We start from the raw sequence: 11616 nt of genomic DNA on the forward strand, positions 1-11616 counted from the left end.
ATGTTCTCTTGATAAGTGCGTGAATTACACACATTTCCCGTCCTGCTAATCATTCAAAATGTAACGAGTCCTTTTGGCTGTCATGGAAAAGGAGTAATTAGTACATTATTTTCTTTAGGAATACAGTGGAGTAAACGTTGTCACAAATATAATTAGTAAAGTACAGATACCCCCAAAAAACTACGTAAGTACAAATACTTTTAAGTTCTACTTAACTACTTTACACAACTGTGAAAAGCCCAATATATATAAAATGTATATATTATTATAAGGGCGGCAGGTAGCCTAGAGATTAAGAGCGTGGGGCCAGTAACCAAGTGGTTGCAGGTTTGAATCCTTGAGCCGACTAGGTGAAAAATCTTGATCAGGGCACTTAACCCTACTTACTCCTGTAAATTGCTCTGGATAGGAGCGTCTGTTAATTGACAAAAAAAATATTATTACATTTCTTATCCAGCAGGTGGAGCCCCATGGAATACCACCCACTATGGAATAATATTACGTCATACAGCCTTAACCAGGAAGTAGGAAAAACAATCGGCGAGAAGAGTGACACCATAGGCTGTAGTTAGTCTGAAACGTTTTAAAAGGACATTATTTCCATATAGTTTAGATCCCAGAATGTCCGTGTTTGGGAAGCTGTTCGGCGGTGGGGGGAAAGGAGGGAAAGGGCCGAGTCCACAAGATGCGATTCAGAAACTCCGAGACACAGAGCAGATGTTAGCGAAGAAACAGGACTTTCTAGAGAAAAAGATTGACCAGGAACTCATAACTGCAAAGAAAAACGGCACAAAAAACAAACGAGGTGAGTCGCCAACTAACATAACATATACATATTCACGATGGTTGTCTAACTTGGCTAGCTAATGAAGCTAGCTACTTAAAGTTCTCCTGTATATTAACGTTAGCAACTAGCTGGCTAACTAGTCAAAGCAGCTAACTTTCCGAGCGGCCACGGCTGTCACTGAATGTCAGGTTGCCAGGCTCGCCCTATCTCGTTTCCACAACTGTGTTAGAACAGCTAAATTACATTATCCCCGTGTATAGGTGCGTTCTGTGTTAGTGACCGCTATCAAAACTCTGTCTACACCATCAACAAGTCAGGGGATTTTGTGTGAGTCATGAATTTGCCTGTTTGTCAAGAGAAGGGAAGGGGCCACCCTTCCATTGACACAGTATCTACTTAAAAATGTATTACATTTGTAAAGCGCTTTTCATTATACAGAATAATCTCAAAGTGCATAAAATTTAAATACAAACAAAAATACAAACGTTGCAGTTAAAATTGAGACACTAGACTCATAGGGACTAAGTTACTGCTTATTAATTTATTTTTTCACCTTTATTTTATGACTAAACAAAGTTACACGGCCTGTAGTGATTTTTATTTCACCTTTATTTAACCAGATAGGCCAGGTGAGAACAAGTTCTCATTTACAACTGCGACCTGGACAAGATAAAGCAAAGCAGTGCGACACAAAATAGGCCATAGTAGCGAGGTAATTACAATTTAGCAAATTAACACTGGAGTGATAGATATGCAAGTAGAAATACTTGTGTGCAAAAGAGCAAAAAAAAGTAAATAAAAACAATATGGGGATGAGGTAGGTAGTTGGGTGGGCTATTTACAGATGGGCTGTGTACAGCGATCGGTAAGCTGCTCAGATAGCTGATGCTTAAAGTTAGTGAGGGAGATATGTCTCCAACTTCAGCAATTTTTGTAATTCGTTCCAGTCATTGGCAGCAGAGAACTCTAAGGAAAGGTGGCCAAATAAGGTGTTGGCTTTGGGGATGACAAGTGAGATATACCTGCTGGAGCGCGTGCTACGGGTGGGTGTTGCTATGGTGACCAGTGAACTGAGATAAGACGGAGCTTTACCTAGCAAAGACTTATAGATGACCTGGAGCCAGTGGGTTTGGTGACGAATATGTAGCGAGGGCCAACCGACGAGAGCATACAGGTCGCAGTGGTGGGTGGTATATGGGGCTTTGGTGACAAAACGGATGGCACTGTGATAGACTGCATCCAGTTTGCTGAGTAGAGTGTTGGAGGCTATTTTGTAAATGACATCGCTGAAGTCGAGGATCGGTAGGATAGTCAGTTTTACGAGGGTATGTTTGGCAGCGTGAGTGAAGGAGGCTTTGTTGCAAAATAGGAAGCCGATTCTATATTTAAGTTGCTCAATGAGTTGCTTAATATGAGTCTGGAAGGAGAGTTTACAGTCTAGCCAGACAGGTAGGTATTTGTAGTTGTCCACATATTCTGTCAGAACCGTCTAGAGTAGTGATGCTAGTCGGGCGAGCGGGTGCGGGCAGCGAGCGGTTGAAGAGAATGCATTTAGTTTTACTAGCATTTAAGAGCAGTTGGAGGCCACGGAAGGAGTGTTGTATGGCATTTAAGCTCGTTTGGAGGTTTGTTAACACCGTGTCCAAAGAAGGGCCAGATGTATACAGAATGGTGTCGTCTGCATAGAGGTGGATCAAGGAATCACCCGCAGCAAGAGCAACGTGTATGTATGTATGTATGTATGTATGTATGTGTGTGTATTTAAAATATTACTCACACACAGAGAGAAGTCGGCCCGAGAATTGAACCCTGTGGTACCCCCCATAGAGACTGCCAGAGGTCCGGACAACAGGCCCTCCGATTTGACACACTGAACTCTAACTGAGAAGTAGTTGATGAACCAGGCGAGGCAGTCATTTGAGAAACCAAGGCTGTTGACTCTGCCAATAAGAACATGGTGATTGACAGAGTCGAAAGCCTTGGCCAGGTCGATGAAGACGGCTGCACAGTACTGTCTTTTATCGATGGCGGTTATGATATCGTTTAGTACCTTGAGCGTGGCTGAGGTGCAACCGTGACCAGCTCGGAAACCGGACTGCACAGCGGAGAAGGTACGGTGGGATTCTAAATGGTCAGTGATCTGTTTGTTAACTTGGCTAACTTTAGAAAGGCAGGGCAGGATGGATATAGGTCTGTAACAGTTTGGGTCTAGTGTCACACCCTTTGAAGAGGGGGATGACCGCGGCAGCTTTCCAATCTTTAGAAATCTCGGACGATACGAAAGAGAGGTTGAACAGACTAGTAATAGGGGTTGCAACAATGGCGGGGGATAATTTTAGAGAGGGTCCAGATTGTCTAGCCCAGCTGATTTGTACGGGTCCAGGTTTTGCAGTTCTTTCAGAACATAAGCTATTTGGGTGAAGGAGAAGCTGGGGTGGCTTGGTCAAGTAGCTGCGGGGGGTGTGGGAGCTGTTGGCCGGGGTTGCGGTAGCCAGGAGTAGAGCATGGCCAGCCGTAGAGAAATGCTTATTAAAATTCTCGTTTGTCGTGGATTTATCGGTGGTAAGTGTTTCCTAACCTCTGCAGTGGGCAGCTGGGAGGAGGTGCTTTTATTCTCCATGGACTTTAGTGTCCCAAAACATTTGAGTTAGAGCTACAGGATGCACATTTCTGTCGAAAAAGCTAGCCTTTGCTTGACTAACTGACTGTGTATTGGTTCCTGACTTCACTGAAAAGTTGCATATCGCGGGGACTATTCGATGCTAGTGCAGTCCGCCACAGGATGTTTTTGTGCTGGTCAAGGGCAGTCAGGTCTGGAGTGAACCAAGGGCTGTATCTGTTCTTAGTTCTACATTTTTTGAAAGGGGCATGCTTTTTTAAGATGGTGAGGAAATTACTTTTTAAAAGAACAACCAGGCATCCTCTACTGATGGGATGAGGTCAATATCCTTCCAGGATAGTAACCTAATACTGAGTGCCAACAGAGAGGCTCCAAGTGACTCCTGTCATTGGTTGCATTCCCCTGTTCAGACGTTGCATGCCTTAACCAGTGGTTGCGTGCGACGTCATTGAGTGTGTTATCGACTGGCAGAGTGCCCTAATATTGGATGAGGTTAGCTGATACATAAAATACCTATCCAGGTGTTGTAACATCTGGCAGGCGTCAGCAACGCCTGAGCAGAGGAATACGCCCAAGTATTGAGTAGTGTTCATGACAGGCTAAGGAGCCTGATGTTAGTCCTTATAGTCCAAGGACCTTACATGTTCTGTTTCGAGGCGAATTTAACAGGTTTTAATACCGTTGCGATTTACAGTATTTTTAAAAATTGTTTCCAAAACCGTACCGCAAGCGATGCGTTTTAACGTTCTCCCGGCCAGAATATACTATCTTTAATAGGCACTAAATGCAGTTGGCATCTATGAATGACTTAAACATAGATATGACATAATATAATGGTCAAATATATAAATGCAACATATAGCAATTTCAAAGATTTTAACTGTGTTACAGTTCATAAGGAAATCAGTCAAAATAAACAAGAGGCACTAATCTATGGATTTCACGTGACTATGCAGCTGTTGGTCACATACCATGAAAAGGATCAGAAAACCAGTCAGTATCTGGTGTGTGACCACCATTTGCCTCATGTAGCGAGACACATCTCCTTTGCATAGAGTTGATCAGGCTGTTGATTGTCGCCTGTTGAATGTTGTTCCACTCGTTTTCAAAGGCTGTGCGAAGTTGCTGGATACTGGTGGGAACTTAAACACGCTGTCATACACATCGACCCAGAGCATCCCAAACGTGCTCAATGGGTGGGTGACATGTCTGCTGAGTATGCAGGCCATGGAAGAACTGGGACATTTTCACCTTCCAGGAATTTTGTATAGATCCTTGTGACATGGGGGCATGCATTATCATGCTGGAACATGAGGTGATGGCGGTGGATGAATGGCGCGACAGTGGGCCTCAGGATCTTGTCACAGTATCTCTGTGCATTAAATTGCCATTGTATTTGTTGTACATAGCTTAAGCCTGCCCATACCATAACCCCACCGCCACCATGGGGCACTCTGTTCACAACATTGACATCATCAAACCGCTTGCCGACACACCATACACGTGGTCTGCGGTTGTGAGGCCGGTTGAATGTGGTCTGCGGTTGTGAGGCCGGTTGAATGTAGAAGATGGCTTATGGTAGAGAAATTAACATTTAAATTCTCTGGCAACAGCTCTGGTGGACATTCCTGTGGTCAGCATGCCAATTGCACACTCCCTCAACTTGAGACATCTGTGTCATTGTTGTGACAAAACTGCACATTTTAGTGGCATTTTTTCCCCAACACAAGGTGCACCTGTGTGGGGATCATGCTGTTTAATCAGCTTCTTTATATGCCATACCTGTCAGTTGGATGGATTATCTTGTCAAATGAGATATGCTCACTAAGAGGCATGTAAACAAATTTGTGCACAACATTTGAGAGAGAGCTGTTTTTGCATTTTGAACATTTCTGGGGATCTTTTATTTCAGCTCATAGAACATGGGACCAACTCTTTACATGTTGCATTTAATATTTTTGTTCAGTGTAGTTAGAGGTTATGTATTTACTCACATTGATAGTCCTGGGGATTCAGAAACGCTGTCCATGGTTCCGGGAATCGAACCCACTAATCACTTCAATTCCCCTTTCACTACGCACAGCGGCCCTGCAGGCCTTGAAAAGGAAGAAGCGGTACGAGAACCAGCTTACCCAGATCGATGGCACATTGTCCACCATCGAGTTCCAGAGGGAGGCGCTGGAAAATGCCAATACCAATACTGAAGTGCTCAAAAACATGGGCTTTGCCGCCAAGGCAATGAAGGCTGCCCATGAAAACATGTAAGCAAGGGCACACTACTTGTTTATTAGCTTTGGTCAGGTGCAGTCATACAGCTCTTGTATTTATTCAAATCTCTCTGTTCCCCTGTCCGGTTGTGTTAGGGACATAGACAAAGTAGATGACTTGATGCAAGACATCACTGAGCAGCAGGAGCTGGCGCAAGAGATCTCAGATGCCATCTCAAAACCTGTAGGCTTTGGAGAGGAGTTTGATGAGGTAGGTGACAATGTTCATTGCACATTGTTCTTTATTTGTCTTATCAGTGCTGTTAGTTCAATAGTTGACCAGATATCACAGAGACTGGGATGTTCTTATCGTCTTGCACCATAGGATGAACTCCTGGCAGAATTGGATGAGCTGGAACAAGAGGAATTGGACAAAAACTTGCTGGAGATCGGCGGGACAGAAGATGCCCATCTACCCAATGTGCCTTCTACTTCATTACCCTCCAGACCAGGTGAGTCTTTTGGAATATACAATAATATGCAATAAAACAAGCAAATCCTCCATGGGAACATTGTATGCCACGGTTACTGTCCCAACAGAACATGAAATAACTAATTGATCTATTGTAATTTACCACTTTATTACTATAAAACATTTATTTACCACATTTACTCAAGTAATTCACTATCTGCATATGTTTTTTATTTAATTTAATTTTAGCCAAGGAGGATGAAGACGATGCTGACATGGATGACTTACAGCGCTGGGCGATGGAGGCCATGTAGTTGCATTACTGACACCACCTGCTGTAGAGGGAAAGAAAGGACTTATTGAATATGGTTGTTTTGTGTCCGAGGAGAACCAACCACCTAAAACGATCACTACAAAGGCCAATGCTGTAGGTTCTGTTTCCCGCCCAAAACTAGAGAAAGGGTACCATGGCCTTGCATGAAAAGATGAAGTTAAAAAACCTGTATAAAAGCTATAAACAGGATGTTTGAATCAAAATTCTCAAAATAAGTTTAGCATAATCAACACCCGCTCTTGCATTTGGGCAGTTATTGTAATATCACTTAACTGTTCTGTTGCCTTTGTCTGTGGGATGTTATGAACATCACTGACAAATTTACATTTTAATACATGGGAGTTGCAATGTCTATTTTTCCGACTTAAACATATTTATCGTGTGGCGTAGTGGGTGTGGTCTAGATGTTTTTATTAGTACTTACTTTTTGTTTCATTTCTACCAAAATAGGAAGACATATGAGCATGGTAACGTTTAGAATGGTCTATTTTCAGGATTGTTATTCTGAAACTTTTGTTTTACAACATTTGGACTATTCCAACTCCAAAGCATCCTCATCATGTGACACTTGTGATTTGAAGGAAATATCTAAATTGTTTATATTGTTGCTGGCACGGGTTTTCTTCATGTGCTAAAGCATGCAATGAGGCAAATCTTAATACACCGCACAGCTTTAGAGAAAGAGAAACTCCACCCTGTTCTGTTGTCTCTTTTCTGGAAAAAGTTTATTTTATGTTGAAAAAAAGTCTACATATTAACTGCAGCAAAAAATAAGATAATGCTTTGTAATGAATAGATTAGAAGGTAGATATAGTATCAACATTTTGGATTTGAGGATTAGTTAATTTTTTTAAGCAATGTAATTAAAACAAAAAATACATAGGAAAAAGACAAGGATAAGCATGTTTGCATTCCTATGGTTTATTTATCCAGATGAGAACATTATTTGGAAAATCATTAAAGTTTTGGATTATTTTATTGTGGGTGAGATTTTTCTTGCTTAGGGATCAGTGAATTCAAAGTAGAAAAGCATTTTTTTTGTATTACTTTGAAATCATTAAGATGTTTTAGTTTAATGTTTTGCAATGTGTCTGATGTTGCTGTAATTTCAGGTAGGGAATTCTTGAGTCCAATCATATTTTATTTGTCACATGCTTTGCAAACAACAGGTGTAGTATGAAATGCTTATGGGCCCTTCACAACAATGCAGATTTTTAACATAGAAAAATAATAGAACGGAATAAATACACAATGAGTAACGACATCTTGGCTATATACACAGTGAACCAGTACCGAGTCAACATGCAGGGGTACGAGGTTATTGTGGTAGAAATGTACAGTGCATTCGGAAAGTATCCAGACCCCTTGACTTTTTCCACATTTTCTTATGTTACAATTTATGAAACAAATCTCTGTCTACACACAATACCCCATAATGAAATAGTGAAAGCAGGTTTTTAGAATTGTTTTCCAAAAGTATTTTTTTTAAACAATACCTTACTTACATAAGAATTTAGACTGCTATGAGACTCAAAATTGAGTTTCCATTGATCATCCTTGAGATGTTTCTACATCTTGATTAGAGTCCTCCTGTAGTAAATTAAATTGATTGGACATGATTTAAAAAGGCACACACCTCTATATAAAAAGGTCCCACAGTTGACAGTGCATGTCAGAGCAAAAACTAAGCCATGAGGTTGAAGGAATTGTCCGTAGAGCTCTGAGACTGGATTTTCTGGTCTGATGAAACCAAGGTTGAACTCCTTAGCCTGAATGCCAAGAGTCACGTCTGGAGGGAACCTGGAACCATCCCTACGGTGAAGCGTGGTGGTGGCAGCATCATGCTGTGGAGATGTTTTTCAGCGGCAGGGACTGGGAGACTAGTCAGGATCGAGGGAAACATGAATGGAGCAAAGTACAGAGAGATCCTTATGAAAACCTGCTCCAGAGTGCTCAGGACCTCAGACTGGGACAAAGGTTCACCTTCCAACAGGACAACGCAGGAGTGGCTTCGGGACAAGTCTCTGAATGTCCTTGAGTGGCCCAGCCAGAGCCCGGACTTGAACCCGATCAAACATCTCTGGAGAGACCTGAAAATAGCTGTGCAGCTATGCTCCCCATCCAACCTGACAGAGCTTAAGAGGATCTACAGAAAAGAATGGGAGAAACTCTCCAAATACAGGTACGCCATACCCAAGAAGACTTCAACAAAGTACAGAATACTTACAGTACCAGTCAAAAGTTTGGACACCTACGTTTAAGGGTTTTTATTTTTTACTATTTTCTACATTGTAGAATAATAGAAGGCCAACTATAAAATAACACCATATGGAATCATGTAGTAACCAAGTGTTAAACAAATCAAAATACATTTTATATTTGAGATTCTTCAAAGTAGCCACCCTTTGCCTTGATGACAGCTTTGCAAACTCTTGGCATTCTCTCAAGCAGGTTCATGAGGTTCCAGGTGTGCCTTGTTAAAAGTTAATTTGTGGAATTTACTTCTTAATGTGTTTGAGACAAATCTGTTATGTTGTGACAAGGTAGGGATGGTGTACAGAAGATAACCCTATTTGAAAAATCCTGGAAAAAGTAGGTACTTTTGGCTGGTACTGTATGTAAATATGATTTTTTGTTTTGTGCTAAAATGTTTAAACCTGTTATTGCTTTGTCATTATGGGGTGTTGTGTGTAGATTGAGGAACAAAACTTTTTAATCAATTTTTTTAATAAAGATATTACGTAACAAAGTGGAAAAAGTGAAGGACTTTCCGAATGCTTTGTAGGTATGGGGTAAAGTGACTAGACAACAGGATAGATCATGAGCAGTAGCAGCCTCTTGATAGTGGATACCACTGACACATGTACACATAAGGGATGAGTTTACACAGGCAGCCCAATTCAGATATTCTTTTGAAAATTATTTGCATATCTGATACTTATTGTTTCTTTTCCCTAATGTGTGAACAGCAACAACAAAAACACAATCTGATCTCTTGGCTTCTGAGTTACACCACCTCCATATGTGGATCTGAATCCTGATCATAGAGAATGATAGAGTACTCTAGTGCCCGAAAGCCTGTTTTAGCAAGGTCATAGCCATTAACTTTCTCCATTTTGAAGTAGTCAACTGGGTGGGATTTCCTTTTGGTTAAGGAAGGATCACATAATTCCATCCAGGTCATCATGATGGACCAGCCAATGAATTATACTTGTGAGCAAACATCCCAGTACTACAGGTGTCAGTACATCACCAACCATGGCTTTATACCTGTTCAAACAACACACTCCTGGTGGCAGTATGCACATTTTCAGTTTGTTTACCAACTCATAGGAATAGACAAAGAAAACGGAGATGGCCTCAATGGTGGTGCCCATGCGCTCCCAAACACCATGTGTGTCCAATAGGCTAAGTTTCCCCTAAAGTAAATTGAAATAAATTTGCCAAAATTTATATAATTATTTTTGTCTATACAAAAAGAAAGAAAATCATTCTAAATTCTTCACCAGAGAGCATGAGAGCCACAGAGGAATTGAGGAAATTAGCTTAAAGTATGCATTAAGGTGTCTGTAATATACTAAATGTAGACATTAATAAATGCATAGCTATAGCTTCCTAAAAATTAATTACAAAGTGGGAGTGCCAAGATGGAGGCATGGTGGCTTCAACACAACTAAATCTAGTGTTAGATTCATGCTGCCCATGATGAGTTCAGATTTTTTGTGACGCCCACTCCCATCAAAGTTGCCCATCATTGCCTTATATGAACATGTATTTCTAGATGAAACTGATTAAGTTTGGTGAAAAACTGACTTCATGATAGTGTGTGTTGTACTTGAAACAACTGCCTTTGTAAAGATCTGTTTTGAATGTTGTAAGCATTTTGGAAATATACCACATACTTGTGAAAATTGCACAAAAGTATTTGAAAAAAAACTGTAAAATCGACAGAGTTGTCTTGTCTGTGATTTTCCTGATTAATTTGGCTACTTTGAAAAAGATGTCGCAGGTCGCTTGTTTTTGGGCGACTTCAAAGTTGCACCGCGGCCAACATGGCATTTTTCTTAAAAATATATATACAGTATTTAGCTGTGACCTTCTGCTGACTATCAGGTTGTGTTAGTAAGTGGTGTGTATGGGGAGTGACTCAGGCCAGAATTCAGCCTAGTGAAGCTACTGAAACGTCTCACCAAGTCACCTAACTTATTCCTAGCGACATAAGATACCGCAATGAATTAACATGGACTGTCAATGGAGACAAGTTTTCTTCTAACGTGTTCACATCACGTTCATATCACGTGACACTGACACATCACGTGTCAGTTTGCATGTAAGTCTATTATGAAAGATCTCTTTTTATTTATTAATATCAAATCAATACATAAAGCACATGAGGGAACACAAGCATACATAGATTACAAACAATAGACAATCGAGCTAGGGGGTACAATATCACATTACAATTACACAAGGACCTTAAGGGACATGCATATACTTACAATTCTAACAGCTTTTTTGTTAGTAGAGCATTTAACCGTCTTAAAATACAGTTCAATTTATTTTTGTAGGGTACGAAAATGTGGTTTTATGTTTGTAAATTTACATTTGTGTATATGAAATTTGGCCAAAAGAATAATGAAATTAATTACATAAAAATGATTCCGCTTATTTCTTTGTATGTAAAGAATCCAAACAGTACATCTCTCCACAATAGTGTAAAATCTTCATAAATGTGTTCAATTATAAACCTACTGATGTCTTGCCACAGTTTTCTTACATGCATACAATGCCAAAAAAGATGCACAACTGTTTCTGGGTGGTCATTACAAAAGGAGCAATTTGAGTTGATGTTTTCCTTAAACTTCTTCATATAGTGGTTGGCAGGATAATATTTATGAATAATTTTAAAGGAAACTTCCTTAATTTTGTTAACAAGTAGGTATGTGTGTTATTATGAAAGATCTCACCTTGAACGCCTTAAACATATCCGTGTACATCATGCGTTCACGTCATGTACACGCCACACTTACGCATCATGTGTTAGTTTGATTGTCAATTTAGCTTATTATTAAATATCTTACCATGAACACCTTACAAACGTTTACAAGTTCATTATTTTGTATATATATTTTTCATTGCCAGAGTAATCTAATCAATTGAATTTGTCGATTTAGCTAGAATATGCATATCACCTTT

The 11616-nt window shown here is 40.3% G+C and overlaps 1 protein-coding gene across 1 annotated transcript; it reads left to right on the top strand.

Moving 5' to 3' along the window:
* The first annotated feature begins 496 nt into the window (after window positions 1-496).
* Window positions 497-7398, top strand: LOC115131941 (charged multivesicular body protein 4c-like). Its single transcript, XM_029664051.2, has 5 exons — window positions 497-805; window positions 5491-5668; window positions 5771-5885; window positions 6000-6126; window positions 6336-7398. Exons 1-5 carry the CDS (start codon window positions 622-624, stop codon window positions 6398-6400), a joined length of 669 nt encoding a protein of 222 aa, XP_029519911.1. The 5' UTR covers window positions 497-621; the 3' UTR covers window positions 6401-7398.
* Window positions 7399-11616: the final 4218 nt, after the last annotated feature.

Source organism: Oncorhynchus nerka, linkage group LG7 (genome assembly GCF_034236695.1).
Source record: "Oncorhynchus nerka isolate Pitt River linkage group LG7, Oner_Uvic_2.0, whole genome shotgun sequence".
NCBI lineage: Eukaryota > Metazoa > Chordata > Actinopteri > Salmoniformes > Salmonidae > Oncorhynchus > Oncorhynchus nerka.

What these genes read in the sequence shown, in the direction of transcription:
- LOC115131941 (XM_029664051.2), top strand. Translation starts at nt 622, where the DNA reads ATGTCCGTGTTTGGGAAGCTGTTCGGCGGTGGGGGGAAAGGAGGGAAA. An exon ending in AAGGCTGCCCATGAAAACAT is followed by an intron (nt 5,669 to 5,770) that starts GTAAGCAAGGGC and finishes CGGTTGTGTTAG; the next exon opens with GGACATAGACAAAGTAGATG. An exon ending in TTGGAGAGGAGTTTGATGAG is followed by an intron (nt 5,886 to 5,999) that starts GTAGGTGACAAT and finishes CTTGCACCATAG; the next exon opens with GATGAACTCCTGGCAGAATT.